This window comes from Balaenoptera musculus, chromosome 16 (genome assembly GCF_009873245.2).
Source record: "Balaenoptera musculus isolate JJ_BM4_2016_0621 chromosome 16, mBalMus1.pri.v3, whole genome shotgun sequence".
Classification (NCBI taxonomy): Eukaryota; Metazoa; Chordata; class Mammalia; order Artiodactyla; family Balaenopteridae; genus Balaenoptera; species Balaenoptera musculus.
In genome coordinates this window covers 35846893-35865868 of record NC_045800.1, presented here as the reverse complement: position 1 = coordinate 35865868, position 18976 = coordinate 35846893, and the positions used below count along the sequence as shown (strand labels likewise).

Sequence of the window (18976 nt, the reverse complement as noted above, 5' to 3'; positions counted from 1 at the left end):
TGATTACAAGGGAGGGTTATGTTAAGAGAAAAAGACACATGGTCAAGGGTGATTGGAAGTCCTTCAGTTCTCTGTTCCCTCCCATTCCTCCATCATTGATTTTAGGCAGTCATAGATTTTGAGCTGTAATATCCATGGTCATAAAATAAATACATTTAGGCCCAGTAGGACACTTTAAATTTTAATATTTTCTAAAATCCCTGTAGGATGACTTTTAGATTACAGGGGGTAGTTTTATGTTAGAGATAGTCTATGTTAAAAGCTTAAATAGCATACTTAGGTATATAAAATAATTGACAATCATGGAAAAGTCATTTAATATTTCAGGGAAATGTAAAGACGTAACTCTTTTAAAATGTTATGCTATTAAACATCTGTTCATCGATGATGTATTTATTAGGCAAGGAAGGAATGTGAACTTTTCAGTACAGAATTACCCATCCATGGCCCAGCCTTAACTGAAATAAAACTCTAGACATAAAGTATAAAGTAATGAAAACATTTGTTAGGTACGCAGATAGCTCCAAGTAGTTCCAAGGGTTGTCAAGAGCCAGTTGTGGTTTCCTGGAAGAATCTGGATCAATGATCAAATGAAACAAGTTATCACTGTGGGATTTTGCTGCTTTGTTGGGAAATCACCACTGGCCAGTTCACTGCTAAGTACTCTGTAGTCGCTATTTCCCTCCCTCCCTTCATTTATTCTTCCCTCCCTTTGTTCCTTTATTTCCTTGTAAGTTCATCTTTTTCTTACCTAACCCCTCTTAACTTCTTGGGTTTGAGAAGTTCTCTTAAGACGTGTAAATAATATGGAACTGGTACCTTTGTTTTGGTCTTGGCTTTACCAAAATGAGCTCTGTGATTATGAATTTGCCACTTCTCAGGATCTTGGTTTCTACATCTGTAAAATGAGACAGCGCAAGTAGATTAGTGATAAGGGGACTCTCAGCTATGATCTTTTATCTGCCTTTTCTCTTTCCTGGTCCTGTATATCTAGTTGCTCCCAGGCCTTTGTTTACTTGAGGGTCCCACTGGTTTTTGTCATTTGTTATCAAAGCCACCCCCTCATACTGAGGCTTCTATGGTTTGTTCCAGTCCCCACAGTCAGAACCAAGGGACTAAGGGGTGAGTTACTGGAAAGTGGAAAGCAGTCGCAAGGGAGGAGATGCCACACAGCAGCTAAGAGTCCTATGTTTAAATCCTCAGAACTTACACATGAGTCAGGAAACTTGCCCCTTCTTAACATTCCCTCTCGCCATTTTTTTTGTTATCTTTTTAACCAGACACACGTTTGAGGTTTTGTTTTTTCTTTTTTGTGTGTGTGCATTTTTTTTCTTGGAACGGGCAAGGTGGGGTGGTAGCTGAAGAGGGGAAAGGAGAAACTACTGAACACTTTACTACAAACTATGCTGCCTCGGGACACGAAGCACAGATTTTCTTACAAAGGCTGTTATTCTCTCCCTGCTTTCAAGTCCACCATTTGCAGTTTCATTATGGCAACCCCACCTCCATGTCTATCTTCAGGTACTGCTCTGTAGCATATTTGTGACCCCTCCCTCCATTACTAATGTAAGTCCTCCTAATATCCATCTCAAGCTCTTCTCCTCAGGGAATGCTGATTAACCCCACTTAGTGTTGATTGCCAATAACACTTAAGCCCCCTGGACTTCATTAAGTGTTATTCTTTAAAAATACATTTAAAATAGCTTCAGATGCAAATTAGGAAAATAAGTCATAATGTATATGTTGTAGTTTATACAGTGATATCTTCCATTACATATTTTATTTTTTTTAATATTTATTTTATTTATTTATTTGGTTGTGCCAGGTCTTAGATGCGGCAGGTGGGTTTCTTAGTTGCGGCATGCATGTGGATCTAGTTCCCTGACCAGGATCGAACCCAGGCCCCCTGCATTGGGATTGCAGAGTCTTAACCACTGCGCCACCAGGGAAGTCCCCCATTACATATTTTAAATATACTAGAAATAGGGTGACTTTTCACGTATTGATATGTTTAGTTAGTTTCCAAGATGAAAGATCTGGAGAGGAATCCTGCAGCTATAAAGTCATTTTATCGGACTTGTTTTCTTTGCTTGTTGTGATTGCCGGGACTTGCTGAAGTTGATCCCAGCTTGGAAATTGGCATGTATACTTTTGCAGAATGGTTCTTATAAGGACAATGAAAATGTGGTCATTGAAAACTGTTTCAGAAAATGTATTGCTCCTGCTATGATGTTAAAAATGGTAATTTTTAAAGGTTATGTCCACTCTACCTAAGTTTAAGTATAAATTGGATGCTTTTTAAAGCTGTCTTGTCTACTTCTTGGTGTATTTTAAATTCGAAATGGATCTTTGAACACTTGCACCCTGCTAGACCAGTGGTCACTGGGTTCCTTGGTTTGCCACTAGAGCCATCTCCACTCTGGTAGAAAGTAAGGTGACTCATGTCGTTTGGAGGTAAGGCAAATACTTTGCACTAATTTCCCCCCATCCCTTTTCCATTACTGTCAGCTCCCTAGCCATCACTGCCCTCACTTCTCCAGAGGCAAAGATGATGTAATTGCAGCACCTTTTCCTCTTTCTAACACAGAAGATTTAAAGTTGCCCTTGGCAGATACCCTTTGGGATGTTCTTTTGAACTTTTGTTTACTGGTGGACACCACGCTGATTTGCCTGCTATTTTAGGATTACTGGATTGCAGTCTTCTAAACAACAAAGAACCGAGTCTAGTTTATGTTTAGCAAAATACTGGTTGTAGTAGAAATTTGTAAGTTTGTGGAATGCAGTATATTAGGATTGAATGACTTTGAGGAATCCTTTAATGTATGCTTTTGAATAAATTTTTTGCTCTTGTAGTTCTTAAAGTCCACTAGAAAGAGAACTGGGGTTGGTTGGTTGGTTGGTTGGTTTTGAACCTTGCAAGCAGTTAAGAACTCTTCACCTTTCCACGAACACCCCCCACCCCCATCGTTCTCCCTTGCTTCCAGTTGTCGTTGATCCTGATCTCCAGACCCCCCACCCACCCCCCGCCCAGTAACGAGTTCCTTAGTGGTTCTTAAATAGGGTGCAAATCAAGCGGTCTTCGTCCCCACCGCGGCCCACGTGGGGCTAGTTTGGGGAAGACGCAGCTGAGTAGACAATTTCGCAGGGTGACTCATTCTCAGCACCGACCATCGCTTGTAAACCCGCCAGGGAAAATATGCCAGACATTGTTATGATGAAAACAACTGGGAGGGGTCGGTGGTGAGGAGAAGAAGAACTGAGATAAAATTTGGTCAAATCTACCGTCGCCCTGGAACCCGGGCGGCGGGGCGGCCGGGGTAACCTGCGAGGAGCTCGGCGGGCGGGCGTGGCCTGCGGGCGTGGCCTGCGGGCGTGGCGGCGGGGGCGTGGCGGGGGCGGGGCCGCGCGGCGGCGCCGGCGGTTGGAAAGGGGTGGAGTTGCCCTTGGAGGCGGCACCGGCCCTGGGCCCGAGGCCCGCCGCGCCCTATCGGGCCCGAGTCGAGTGGCCCCGCGGAGCCGGCGCGCTCCCGCCTGCAGGGGGAGGGCGGACGGGGCGCGGGGACCGGCCAGGCCGCGGCAGGCGCTGTTTCTCTTTCACTTTCCTTCCCTCTGAGGCCGGCGCGCTGGCGGCGAGGAGCGGCGGTGGCGGCAGCCGCGGGGTAGGTACCCGGCTGGCTGGAGAGCGGCCGAAGGGCCGGAACTCGGCCGCCCCTGCGCTCCCCGCCCAAGTTTGCGCCGGGAGCCGGAGCGGCACCTCCAAGCACCTGCCGCGGCAGGCCCCGCCTGGAGCCGGGAGAGCTCTTCGGGGGCGGGGACGGGGGTGGCCTGCCGGGGTCTGGGGGCTTCGAGGTCGCGCCTTGCGCTCGGGGGCGGAGAGGGCGGCGGGCGCACGGCCCTGGGAGAGGCGGCCGTCCCTCCAGGCGCAGCCCCGGCCCGGCCCGAGCGGCGCGTCCGCCGGGCCTGGCCGCGCACCTGCCAGCGGGCGGGGAGGCTTGTGCTGGGCCCGCCTAGGGCTGTGCCTACCGGGTCCTGCCGGAGGACGAGGAAAAGTTCCCTCCTGCCCCCGCCCGTCACTGCAAGTACTTGTTTCCTTTAACCTTCTTGGTGACAGGGCTCTATGGTTTAAGATCATAATCCCACCCCGGGTCGGGACTGTGCATGTCTGCTTTTCAGAGGACTTTGTCTGACTTTGGAGCTTCGTAGCAAAACCTGTGAGAAAGGCAGGGCCCGTTAATCCCAGTATATAGAGGAGGAGGCCGAGATCCAGGCACGGATAATAAGTGCCTTGCTGCAGTCATACAGGGGCTCGGGACAGAACCCAGACCCCCCGTCCTCATAATTACGCTCTCTTTCTGTTACAACCCTCGACACGATTTCCTGAGTGGATAGGATGATTACTTTGCAGAACCTACTCCGTTGCATATTCTCAGTGGGCGATGTGTCTCAGTCGAAGGAAGATTGAACGATGCCTTTTACCTCTCCGGTTGCTTGTACTGTAATCTATGAGTTATAGCTGAGATAGAAAAGTTTTTGTTTATAGAATTAAACTTGGGAAGTCCACACCTTTTTTTCATGTATGTGTTATCTAAGAGGTACACGTTGTTTTGTAAGAAACCTTTAAAACTTTTAAAAGTAACCATATGGACAAGTCATGCTAGACGTTTCTGGAAAAAAAAAAGTTAAAAGTTAAAAAAATTAATGACATTCAGTTTTTACAGTGTGCTAGCTATATGTATGTTGTCTCATTTAATCGTCACAACTGTAGGAGGCGCGCATTCTTGTTTTCATTTCACAGTTTAAAAAACCTTAAGACTTAGAGACGATAAGTAATATTGCCCAGGTTATACATTTACTAAATATGACTGCTGTCTGTTTAAGATTTTGCAGTCTAATAGAGGAGATTAAGAATGAATGTAACTGTAAATAAAAATAGAAGGAAAACGTAACAGGAGAGAAATAAGGGTAAAAAAAAACCGGGGAGATTACACTGAGGATAGCTTTGGAAAAGGGTTTGAAGAATAGGTAGGCTCTAGATAGGGGAGCAGAGGGCTCTTTGGATGGAGGGCATGGGACCTGCAGAATGCACTATGGAAAGAGCCATCCTTCCAGTTTTCCTGAGCTTTGAATGGTATGTTAAGGTCAGTCTGTGGAGGGTCTTATACGACAAGCTGAGAAATTTAAAGGTTTCTCTGTTACAGAGTAAAGAGGAGACACTGACATTCTTTGAGAAGAGGATCCAAATGTGACAGAATAAAATAAACTTGGTAGAACATAAGTTGGGCTGCAGGTGGAGAGGTAATATTTGAGTAGGATGGCTGTGGATGGAATGGAAAAGGACATCCATTTGATTTGATTACCGACTAGGTGTGGAGTACAGAATGGAAATAGGGAGGATTTTGATAGGGAGGATAATGACTTCAGTTTTGAATCTTTTAGCTTGTGTTGGCAGAAACTCCTAATAGAGCAGTCAAGCAGATAGTTAAAAGGCATTACTGAAGAGGTAAAGACATCAAAACCGGAGTTAATAGCCTCAGGTGTCATTTGTATAGAGGTGATAGTTGAGGCCTCAGGATTGGGTGAATTTGTCATTATTCTGACTTAATCATAGCAGGTTTACAAATTAATGTTACAGTGAGGGAAATGTTCTGTTCACCTGTTCACCCAGTTTGGAACATGTAATACTTGCTGCTAATACATTGGTGTTAATACAGTACGAGGAATTTGACTCCTTTTTTTCTCGTCTTTTTAAAATTACTGTGGAAGAAGATATGGGAAAGCAGAACCACCAAAAGGAGTGATGACCAGCGATCTCATGAGAAGTCTGGATGTTAGTTCTCATGCCTCAGGACATCCAGTTGGGAACTCCACACCAGCTCCTGGGATCAGACTTTCATACACTTAATACCCCGTTTGCCTGAACTACTAGAGCCAGTCCTAGCTAACCACGAATGGCTACCCAGAGGAAACACTTGGTGAAAGATTTCAATCCTTACATCACTTGCTATATCTGTAAAGGGTATCTGATCAAGCCAACTACAGTGACGGAATGCCTCCATACCTGTAAGTATTCTTTATTTTGTCATCTACCTGTCAGAAGTTTTGGGTTACACTTCTTCTTTTAAAACTACCACATTTTGGGTTTCTTTTTCCTCCAGATTTTAACTTTTAAAGCAATGAGTATTCTAAGAATTAACTTTGCATTTATTTTCAGAATTGAATTTCTCACTGGGATTCCAGTGGTATGAATTTTTTCTTGTTTCTTTTTTAAATTGTTATAGTTGACTTTTATCTGATTTTAAAATGTTCTGAAAATCATAAGCAGTTATTGGTTATAGTTTTTTTTTATGTGAACTATTTTACGTTTTCTCTTTTTAAAAATTTTACTGAAAGAATTAATATGCTCAGATTTTTTTAGGATATGCATACTTTAGTTCATTGTAGGTTTTTTAAAATCACTTTATTGAGGTATGGTTGACATAAAAAAGCTATATGTGTTTAATGTGTATAACTTGATGAGTTTAGAGATAAGTATATACGCATGAAATCATCACATCAATGCCATAAACCTTATCCATCACCTCCAAAAGTTTTCTCTCACCCTCTTGTTTATTATTATTATTATTGTGATAAGAACACAACGTAAAATCTACCCTCCTAGCAAATTTTTAAGTGTACAACACAGTATTGTTAACCGTGGGCACTGTGCTGTACAGTAGATCTCTAGGACTTATTCATCTTGTATAACTGAAACTGTACCCTTTGACCAATAACCAACAGCCTCAGCATCCCCTGGGAACTTGTTAGAAATGCAGATTATCAGGCCTTCCCCCAGAATTACAGAAACACTCTGGGAGTAGGCCCAGACATCTGTGTTTAACAATCCCTCCAGGTGATTCTGAAGCACGCACAAGTTTGAGAATCACTGTTTTAACGAATGATCATATCTGGAACTCCTGACAAGTTTCTTTTTCACCTGTCCTATCAGTAGAGAAAGAGACATTTTTATAGCCACTTAGGCCAGGATTTCACCTATTTTTTGTGTTTTTGCCAATATGAATTTATTTTCCTATTTCAGTGAAGGTAATTCCAGTAAGTTCTAGTTTAATGCCTGTTATGTGCACCAAAGTAGATACTTTATATACTTGATTTCATTTTAGCTTTACAGTAACCTTGAAGCAGTTTGGAGGGGATGTGGGGAGACAGAGAGGGTATAGAGATTATCTTCACTTGCGGGTGTGGAAGCTTAAGAGCTAAGTCACTTGCCCAGTCTCGCAGCTTATGAGTAGTAGACCTGTATTCAGCTCCAAAGCCCATGCTCTTTCTAAGATAACCTGGGACATTTTTTTAATCCCCCCTGCAGCTATTCTCCCTCTGCTTAACTTACATACTATTATACCAGTAGTTTTAAACAGGGTTGCAAAAAAAGAATCACCTGTTAGTTGTTAAAATGGCAGATTTTATAAATATTTTACCACAAAAAAAAATAGTCACCTAGGAAGCTGTTTAAACATAAACTTTTTCACAACTCCACCTGGAGAGATTGGTGGGTGTTGTGATGAGGTCTGGACATGTGTATTTCGGAAAACCTCTCCAAGAGATGTTGATGTATACTTTTTGGAGCTATCACTGGGCCCATGCTGTTCAATTACCAGTTAACTATGAACTGTCTTGAAATGCTCATTTACTGTTGCACTGTATCATTATCTAACTTGAACAGTTATCAGTTAAACATCATCAAACAGATATTTATTGAATACCTACCGTGTGCCAGGCACCATTCTAGGCACAGAGGATACAGCAGTGAACAAGGTAGTCAAAAATCTCTGCTCTCAAGAAAGGGGAAAACCAATAATAAACATGCCACGTTAGATTGTGTTAAATGCTATGAAGAACAAAGAAGGATTGTAGATAGTAGGAGAGTTGGGGTTATTTTATATAGTGTGTCAGGGTTGACCTCTTTGATATGATGACATTTGGACAGAAACCTGAAGGGATTGAACTCTGGATATATGGGAAGAGCATTCCAGGCAGAGGGAAAAGCAAGTACACAGCCTTGAGGTGGGAATGCCCTTGGCAAGTTTAAGGAACAGCTAATCAGTGAGAAGGCTATTGCTGCAGGTCAGCTGAAAGATTATGGGGCCTTCAGCCAGGGTAATGAGGTGTGAGATGGAGGCAGGGAAGAATGATTGACTGTGGATGTATTTTGGAGGAAGAACCAGTAAGATGTGGCTACTCTAGAGTGGGGACTTTGTCTTATACTTTCCTGTTTCCCACTACACGAAACATGGCACCTGGACATGGTCCACAGTCTGTTTTGTTTTGCTTCTTCTGACATTAGTGCATTGTTTTTATATTTGGATTTCTCCAGCAAAACCTGCCAGTTCTGTTTGGCAGATGAGAAGAAAGCACAAATTCTCCAGTTTTTATCTATATAATACAGATTTTATATCTGTTCTTCTGAAAGAAAATTTTCTTTGGGACATAATGAAATCTCAGTTTAAATGTTATTTTTTTAAAATAAATTTATTTTATTTATTTACTTATTTTGGCTGCGTTGGGTCTTCGTTGCTGCACGCGGGCTTTCTCTAGATGTGGCGAGCGGGGGCTACTCTTCATTGCAGTGCGTGGGCTTCTCATTGCGGTGGCGTCTCTTGTTGTGGAGCACGGGCTCTAGGCACGTGGGTTTCAGTAGTTGTGGCACTCAGGCTCAGTAGTTGTGGCTCGCGGGCTCCAGAGCACAGGCTCAGCAGTTGTGGTGCACGGGCTTAGTTGCTCCGCGGCATGTGGGATCTTCCCAGACCAGGGCTCGAACATGTGTCCCCTGCATTGGCAGGTGGATTCTCAACCACTGCGCCACCACGGAATTTCCTAAATGTTACTTTTTTGAAGGAAAAACAAAGGATTCTAGAAGTATAAACAATAAGTTTATAAGCAAGGGTTATGTTTATGTTTGCAACGTCAATTTACGGTCTAAAGGGATAGGTGACCGTTTAACAGCTCGTGTCATTCTGGCCTGAAAAGTCCCCTGGCAGTCAGCAAGCCCCTTTACTGAGAGAGAATGAACATGGCAGAATTGTGATTAAAAGACACAAATATGGCCTCTTTCATCCACAGAGAACACAGAACAGTAGAGTAAATGATGGTGGAGTCAGGCACTCAACCCAGTGTCTTAGGAGACCTGAGGATTCTGTACTGCTAAGCTTTATGCACTTTCTGGTCCTTGGATTTCTATATATTTTTTGGTTTGTATTCATACTGGGGCTTATAGGCAAAAACTATCCCACTTGCAAAATATTCCCCTATTTGTGTTGATAAAATAAATAGTACTGTATAGCATGTTCCTTAATCATTGGTTGGCTCTTTGATGTTACCTGGTTTTCTTAGGTATAAGGTGGGACAGATATATGTGGTACAATGATTTGGGATCAGTATAGAATAGAGAAGATGGCCAAATGGGACAGGAGGAAAGTGAGAAGTGTTAAGTGACACTGAGGTACCCCCTAATAGTTTCCATCTTGACTTTGGCATATAAAAAATATCTTATTAAAATAACTTTGTACATAGACTATAATTTTATGATACTATAAGTAAAGAATGGGTAAAGAATAGTTCTTATTATGAAAACTCATAATAAAAGAGAAAGATTTTGTTCTTACTATTTGAGTTTGAAATGTGTAAATGGAGCTTTATTATTGGGTGAGCCAAATCAGACTTTAGGACCAGTCCCTTCAGAACTCTGGTCAAGTGAAGGAATAGTAATCAAGTTAGGGAATGTATAAAATATCAATAAATTTGGATGCTGGTAAGTGCGATGAAAATAAGGAAACAGAATGATGTAATAGCAGATATATGTCAGGATGTTGCAGCAGAATGAATGCCGGAGAAGGAACCAAAAAGAGTGTTTTCTGAAATTCCTAAAGCCATGGGCCCAAGGCCTTCTCAGGCAGGGACATAAACGCTTGGGCCTGGCTGCAGTGGAGGTGCTTTGGGGTGGGAGGTGTAGAGATCATGAGTGGCTCTCCCTGCTTTGATGTGGATAAACGGAGTTACTTTATTCTTTCAGATTACTCTGCACATGCATCTTGACTCTCTCTCCTCAAATCAGTTTGTTGATCCCCTGTTCTCCCATTAAGAAATTCTGGAGCTAACACTGCCTGGCTTCCCTGTGGATGTAGAAACAAGGGCCAAAATGACAGCAGACTCTGTCTGACTGCAGCAGCCCTTGGTGTTCTTAGCACTCAGCTCTGTGGAAGACAGAGAAAGGGGCAAGCCAGTCAGAAGGAAAGGGGAGGCAGAGATGGCAGCGCAGAATGTCCCACGCTTCTGACAAGGAGTCGCAAAAAAAAAAAAAAAAAAAAAGGGCTTATAAAAGCCCCATCTGTAAGTAGGCTCATACCTCAACTACTAATACCAGCTCCCTTCAGCAGACCAAGGACATTTGATAAAAAGATAATAGAACTTTAAAATGAGGTAAAAATTTAAAATACAGATGAGTTTTCCGTTTAAATGATCACTTAATGCTAGATGAACTAAATCCACATGTCTATGAGGTAATTTTAACAACCTAACAAATGTATGGTTTGTTAGGTTACATGTGGTTACATGTCTATGAGGTAATTTTTACAACCTAACAAACCTAAGGAAATAAACTTGTTCACACAAATAATTATTGAATTCTCTAAAATAAAGAATTAGATGTCAGGCACTTTGCTAGCCGGTGGAGTAGAGTGGTAAATAAGATAAATTTGGAACTTAAACTCTGCTAAGCAAAACTCAGAAGCCAAGAAGAAACTTCTACAGGTGTATTTGGATCTATTTTTTTCTTTTCTATGTGAACTCACCTCCTCTGAGACTTCAACTACCTATGCTGATGTCTGCCAAATCTTTATTCTGAGCGTCAGAATCCCACTGGATGTCCACTTAGATGTCCTGAAGCCTCCTGGAACTTAACATTACCTAAAAGTGAATGAATGGGATGCCAGCATTCAGTTGTCCAAGCAAGAAATATGCTCCATGCTTGACTCTCCTTACCCTCACTAACAAAACAGGGGCAAAGTTCTGTCTGGTCTCTCTCTGTAATCTCTCTTGAATCTGTCCCTTCACTCTCATCCCCTGTGACCTTTCTCGCTCAGGCCCTCATTCCTTCTCACCAAAGTCCCTGTAGCCCACTCTGAAGCTGTGTCAGTGGTGATCATTTACAAGGGCTTACTGTCTTCATCGCTCACACTTCAGCCAACCCAAAATTTCCTAAAGGTACTCTACTGCCCTCAGGATAAATTAAAGCTACGCAGCTGTGACTGATTTCTGCCCTCTCCCTCCCCCCACCACCTGACACACACGCTGCACACACATGGTTCAGCTGCTTGCTCTGCTTGGAACGTCTCCTGTATGCCTGGCGAGCAGCAGCCCATCCTTTAAAGCTCGTCTACTCCAACATATGCCACCTGTCTACTCCCAATGGCAGATTTAGCTTAAGTGTATCCTTAGTACCTGGTACTTGAGTGCTCAGTAAAAGCTTAAATGAATAAATAAATGGTCAATCAGTTGATTAGTTTATTGTGTGTTTTTCCTTTCCAAGATTCAAATGCAGTGAAAGGTAGCTTGAAAGGCATGTAGATAGTGTGGGTTAGGAATTACGGATTTTGAAAAACTGTCTTCTAAAATATAGGTGGGAGCTTTGTGGGTCATGGGTAGGGAGAGGGAGAGACGCAGGACTGGGGAGTAGAGATTGGTGGTTCTAAATTAAGGGATGCCCTATCTCTTGCACCAGGGTCCTGAGAAATCTTTGAGGTTGCTTAGAGTGTGTTTGCTGGTGGTTGTATAGGTTGTTGACTTAAAATGAAAGACTTTTCACTTAAACTAAGAACAAAGGAGCTTTGTTCCAGCAGCTAAAATGTGCAGAACACAGTGCATTGGTTCTTAACTCTTTTGTGGCTAGAGGCCTCTTTAAGAATCTGATGATTCTTTCCTCAGAAAAAAGGGAAGGTTATAGACATGGAATTCTGTGGTACAGGAAAAGAAAGCTTTCTTCTTTCTGCCTTTTCAGAAATTATGGTGGTAGTCCCTTAACTAAGATGAATTCTTTGGAAAAACATTGTTGTATTTAGTTTTCAATTTATGTAAAGAAGAAGGGTTAATTGATAATTAAATATAATTGATGTGACAGTTAAGGGACTTGGTAATTTTATGTAGTACTGTGTAAGAATGAAGGAATAATTTAATCATAAGATGGTAAAATTTAAGTTCTACCATCATTTATTGTTTTTTGAACAAGTATCATAACTACAAAAGTATTTAATTAAGGTACAGAGAACTGTTGATATGTTGATACTCAGTGTTTAAAAATCTTATGCCACATATACTCGCTATTCAAAGTGCAGCCTCCAGACCAGCAGCAGCGTCACCTGGGAGCTTGTTAGAAGTGCACATTCTCAGGCCTTACCATAGACCTGCTGAATCCGGATATCTGGGGAGAGGGCCGGAAACTGGTGTAATAGCAAGCCCATCAGGTGATTTTGTGATTCACTAAAGTCTGAGAAGCACGCTCTGCACCAGACATTAATAATAACCAGCGTCTCTAGAAGTAGGCAGTTTGTACTTTTAATCATACAGTAATTGAAGTAAATGCTAATAAAATTAAGATAATGGCTGTTATTTATTGAATGTTATATTGGGGGTCATGGGCTTTACGTGCATTGCCTTATTTAATCTTCCCAAGAACCCTTCTAGTTAGGTGGTATTATTAAATCAGTCAGCAAATGTTTATTAGCACCTACCTTGTGCCAGTCATTACTCTAGGCAGTGGGAAGACAGCAATAAACAATACAGATATAGTCTGTCCTCCTAAATTTATGTTGCAATAGAACAGACAAAAAGCAAGTGAATGATATAATTTTAGATTCTATGTATAACACATGCTATGAAGAAAAATAAGACAGAGTAAGGTCTTGCTTGGAAGTTACCATCTGAGCAGAGAGCATAAATAATAGGAAGGAGCAAGCTATGAAAAGTTTGAGGGAAGAGTATTTCAGATTTTCATGCTAGTGTTTTTCACAGAGACAAAACTCAGAAAGGTTAAGTAACACAGCTAATAAGTGCTAGAGCTAGGTTCCTATTCCTGTCTGACTCAGGTACCTCTTCATAATAAATTGGGATATTTGCTAATTTTATTTTTTCTTCTTTCTGCTAGTCTACATTTTCTAAAATTTCTTTAAGCAGCATGTGAATTTTCAAAATATATATAGTAAGCCTCTTCTAACTATGTTTTCATGACTGTATACCTGTCATTATGTACCCAATCAGGATCTGAATTTATTAATAATTCTGAATGATAGCCATTATAATGAAGAAGAGATATAAATTGAACTTTCCAAGAATGTATTCTTTATAAAATTTGATTTTTAGAGTCAAGACTTACTTGTTTTTAGAGTAATAATCAAAGGCCTAAATAAGAACCGTACTTAAACCGTACTTAAACCTAAATAGAAACCGTACTTGAAACTGTACTTTCAGTAGGTGCAAATATAATGTTCTAGGGTTGTGGTAGAAATGAGGTCATTGGTATAACTGATGTTACATATTTCAAACAATATTTTGGCAGAAACTAGTCATTCATGAAAATGATTATAGTGTTCATTTTGATGATTCTTTTTAAATAGGAAAGAATAATTATAGGCCTTAAACAATCTTGGTGTCATCTATTATTGGTAATAATGTTAAGAAGAATTACATCAGATGTATGGTTCTTTTAGCTTTTGAAACTATGCATTAGATAGTAAAGAATGTTTGAACAGCTGAGCAAAGATTCATAGTGGACACTAAAAGACAAAACTAAGGGATAACAAGTAAGTTGTCTTCTGTATTGGTTTCTGAGAATAAATTATATCTAGGTCAGGATGAGTTGGAACTGATACCAGTGATGGATTGAGAGAAAAATATGTAACCTAAAAACCAAATGTATTCAGAGTTAGAAATCGTGGTCGGTGTACAGGTATGTTTAAGAGTCTAGCACAAAGGTTGAGTGTAAACATTATGAACAAGTAGAGTCCAACCAGTGTAGAGGAGGCCAAAGATAATTTCTGTTTGGGTACTTTGAAGATGTATCATATCTACTGGTGTTTTATAACATACTGGTTTTTGCCAGACTTGTGTGTATATATATATATATCAGAAATTCAGAAACCAGTGAACAAAGCTATATTCTCTCAGAATGCTCAACCGCTGACATTACTCGGTTAATAGAAAATGATCATTTTATTTTAGAAAATTATGTAGCTTATATTGAATTAACTCATTTTAATTGTCAAGAAAATTACTAGTGAATTCAGAATCTCTTCCCTTGCCTTAGTTGAAAATCTGGGCTGATTTCTGACTTGACTACAGTAGTACTCCTGTGAGTCCTAAAATCGTGGCTCCCTCTGCTATTCCTAACCCCTGTGTCCTCATTTATTCCACAGATATTTACTGAGCACCTCCTCCTCCAGGTACTACTCTGGGCACCTGGGACACATCAGGCAGCATAGTAGGCAGTAAGTCAGAGTGTATAAATGATGGTACACTCTGGTGATAAATGCTACAGAGAAAGGGAAGGTCAAGCTGGGTACAGGGAATTGGGCAGTCAGTGAGAAGGTATGACCACTTAAGGTAGGCCTGTGCTCAGGGTAGGTCTCATCAGGAAGGTGGCAGTTGAACAGATTTAAGAAGGTAAAGGAGTTGGCTGATCAGATACCTGATCCCAACCAGTTGGGAGTTGGACATATGAGTCTGGAGATGATCAGCATTTAGATCATATTTAATCAGTGAGAGCGTCAAGGGAGTGAGCATAGATGGAGAAGGGGTGATGGCCAAGGCTGAGCCCTGGGTGCGGAGGGGGAGGAGGCAGTGAGGTAGGAGGAAAACAGAGTGGGTCCTGGGAGACAAAGCAAACACATAGTGTCGGGGAGGAGGGACCGGCCGAGTCAGTTGTGTTGAGTAAGATGGGACCGAGGAAGGCCCAGGCTGAGCAGCACAGGCGCCATGGATAATCTCGCTGAGCACTTTCAGTGGAGTGGTAAGGAGTGGAAGTCTGGGTGGGTGTGAGAGGATGGAAATGTTTTAATTTCATTGTTTTGATAATGTACAATGATTATGTAAGTCTTTCACCTTAATGAAGGTAAAGAAGGGGTGAAAAAAGAACGGGAAGAGAGGTATTAGAGAGAGAGTATAGGTAACTCTGAAATGGAGTGATAGCTGACAAGGGAAGTAGGGTCAACAGAAGTTTGATTCTTTTTTTTAAAGATGGGGAAATAATGTGTTTGAATGTTGATAGGAATCTTCAGCAGATAGCAGAAGACTGACACAGGCGAGAGAGAAGCAATGGAGCAATGTTCTCGGGTCGTTGGAAGGGGGTCTAGTGAACAGAGCAGAGATTGACACATGAAAGTTCTAGAAACAGGCAAGACCACAAAGTTTAGATGTTAGTGAGTGAGTAGGTATGGTGATATAAATTCTGTTTCCTTTTTTTTTCTTCTTTCCTTTTGTTTTCAGTAGAACAGGAAGTGAGGTCATCAGTGGAGAGTGGAGATGGGGGAGGATAAGTGAGGGCTTGAGGAGAGAGGAGAAAAGGTATGAAGTATTGGTGAAGAGCATATGGAATTAGGGCATTGAGGGTGACTGCCTGGCAGATGAAGGACCCATTTTTGAGGGTCATGGTCATGAATTTAAGGTGAGAGACCAATCAGCATGATGCATGTTTTTCTCCCACAGTGTTCAGCTGTAATCTTGCAGAGCAGAGTATGCAGAGAGTTGGATTTAGCTAGGGTTAATAGTTTAACTGAGCAAGTATGACAAAAGAAGAGAAGGGAAGAAGAGTTGAAGTAGAGCAAAGCTATTTAGAGTCTGTGTGAGAAAGTGATTATCTGATTGGTCATGGAATTTATGTTGATAAGGAAGGGAATGAGGTCATTATTACACTCACTGACCTACTAGAGTCTGCCCTCACCCTGGAGTCCCACTTGACTCCATAAGCCTGTCTGTGGAAGGCCCTCCTGGACTTTGTGGTCTCCTGACCTGCTTGGTCTCAGATTCCCCTACTGTGCTGAAGCCCCAAGACTGTGTCCTGACCCTGTCCAGCAGGCTCTGCCTTGCTGCCTGTCCCTCTGTCCTGGCAAAAACAAGAATAAAGCATTCTCCTCAGTAGAAAGTAATGCTATCCTTAGTGTTCTCCAAGAAATTGCAGCTCATGTAGGCCTTTGAAAGAACTGTGCCACGTATAACATAAGATGTTCATTAGTTCCTTATATGAATAAGACCAGGAGATACTGTCTCATGGAAGCAAATTACAGCTATTCTGGAAAACTTTAAAAATAAATAATGTCAGTTTCACAGGTAAGTATGTATCAAAAGCAGCAAATTGATACCTCTTCTCTTTGCAGATGACCACAGTTTACTTATAAACTGTTAGTAGATAACAGACATATTTTTCAAAGGTGAACTGTATCAAATGAGTGTTATTAAGAAAGGCACGTGAAGATAGTGATGTGCTTAAGGAAGGAGGGAAAAATATGCTTCTGTGTTGACAGATAAAACCAACACACTCAGGTGATTTTAACGAAGTCAGCCTTTGATCACTTTTAATAAACAGAGCATTACTAATGAATGACACGACCAAGGACATGAGAGAAAAGACTGTTATTGGTTTATTATCAGTGATAGCAGAATTGGTGCTCAAGAAGAGAAATTTCTGTAGATCACTGTGTCATTAAAAGCTGGGAAGTTAGCTTTCTATGAGAGATGTGGGCAGACCATACATCCAAGATAGCAACAACAAATGGGCTTTGTACCTGTTGTGAAGAACCCGCTCCCCTCAAGAACTTGAAAATACAAAAAATAGGATAGCCTTTTAATAGTTAAACTATGGAATCAATATAAAATGGTGCTTCAGAGCAGGTATATGCAAAGTGATCAGGAAGAGACACAACAGGGTTTCTCCTAGACCAGTGGGACTGTGCTAGAATTGTACTAAACATATAAAGTTAAGGAAGGAGTGTATAATGTGAAAGCGTTGGTCAATCTTGGACCCTCAACCCCAGAAAAAGAAGTATCATACATGCAAAGATAGGCAGTTCCCACTCAGGTGAAGCAGCGTGCCATAAATATCATACTTGAGTTGCAAAACTATCTCTAGGGTGAACAGGGCTGCAGAGGGTTAATACCAGTACATGATAGACATTTCAAGTTCCGTTAGCAAGGTCATCTGTTACTTAAGATAGATGCGTCAAACTAATCATGGTCTGATGCCGTTCAATATTCGATTACTGATTCTTTTTATTATGATTTTATGCTCATCCAGCAATCTAACTTAGTGATAGCTCGTATTTATTTAAGTTACCACTCGTTTACACATTTTACATATATTATCTCATTTAATCCTTCTAAGAACCCTGTGAGATAGATACCCTTGTTATCTCCCAGTACAGAGAAGCACAAAGTAATTTGCCTAATGGCAGAACCTGGGATTCAGATGCAGCTGTCTGCCTCAAGATTATCTTTTATCTAGAACAACTGTGCCATACTGCCTGGGCTTCTCATGTAAGTCTGCATTATAGAGAGAGAACACATTGATCCCATATTCTTTTGATTATGTTTTGTCCTGTGTCGGTGATTCCCTAGTGGTGAATGATGAAGTGGCTTCTGGTTAGGATGTGGCAGAGGGCCACATCCTGGAATGGGGCGGCCTCACTGAGGCCGTAGCCGGGAAGGATCTTGTGGCCGGGTTGTCCCGGTTGTCTTCTGGCTGCTTCAGTGAGCGCTTCGCGCAGTTAGCGTCCTGGCGCTCACCTCCCAGAGATTTTGCTTTAATTGGCCTGGGATGGGGACCATGAATCCGTTCTTTTAAAAAATCTCATTGGTGATTGTGGTGTCCATCTGAATTTGAAAACCACTGCTTTAGATGACACAATGACTCTTTCCCTGCTAATTTGTATAACAACCTAGTTCAAATCTAAGACATGGTAAAAGGAACGATTTCACTTAGTAAGCTTTGGCTGCCCAAATGGTTTAATGATGGTTGTGATGAGCTAAATATAAAGATCAGTTAAAAATATGAAATCCTGGTGCTCGGGACCAAATGGTATTGATTTTAAGATGTGTTGCGTAGTGGTTTGGATTTTAGGCCTTGAGCTGCACATCCAGCGTGGGGTTGGGTGCCCTGTCTGCTCCACGGCTGGGCAGATGTGGGCAGCCTGCTCAGGCTCTCCGGTATCGCACTCCTCCTTTGCCAGAGGAGGATGATAGCAGTCCATACAGTGAGCCACACAGAGCCCTGAGCCTGATACTTGGTTAATGCTCAGTAAATGTTAGCACTTGTTACCATTTAAGTGCTTTTCCAACTGGGGATATCTTTGGTGAGCCTAACTCCCTTTCTGACCAGGTGTTTCTGCTGGCTCCAGCATCTCTCTATACAGTGCCTGGTGAGGATGAAGTCTCTCCTTGGTCTCCACCCACAGTCTTAACCGCAGACTGGGACCTTTTAAAACATCATTCTTGGACCAGTTGAGTTAGCCAGTACAGCAGTTGAGCAGTTAGACAGCTTAGTATTAAATCTTTAAGATATTTTTTAAATGTGTTTTTCAGCTCGTATAAACCAAATTATAAACTAAGAATCAAAGGTCAGTTTTGTAGTGATGAGTTTTTTTTAAGCGTCTAAGGAAAGCAAATTCCTCATTTTACTTTTTTTTTTTCAGTTTCACTGAACTTCTGGCCTGTATTTCCTTAGGTTCTAATTTATATGTTTGTGCTTTATTTAACAGCTTTTAAAAGCATGTGGGAGATGTATTTTCTAGAATTTTTTTTTTGTAAGAATATATAAGCTACTTAAAAGGGCTATTTTGTGCAAAATATTCAGTTTAAAAGGAGTTCTAATTCTACAAGTGGACATATTTAAGGCTCCCAAATTAAGGGATACGGCATTCTTTTTCTGTATACTTTAGATATATAG

The 18976-nt window shown here is 41.4% G+C and overlaps 1 protein-coding gene across 1 annotated transcript in view; it reads left to right on the top strand.

Moving 5' to 3' along the window:
- Positions 1 to 18976, top strand: part of PCGF5 (polycomb group ring finger 5) — a 116013-nt gene that overhangs the window by 47200 nt on the left and 49837 nt on the right. The window contains 1 exon segment of the mRNA XM_036828244.1: positions 5767 to 6060. Coding sequence (XP_036684139.1) covers positions 5949 to 6060 — 112 coding nt within the window. The 5' untranslated portion in view covers positions 5767 to 5948.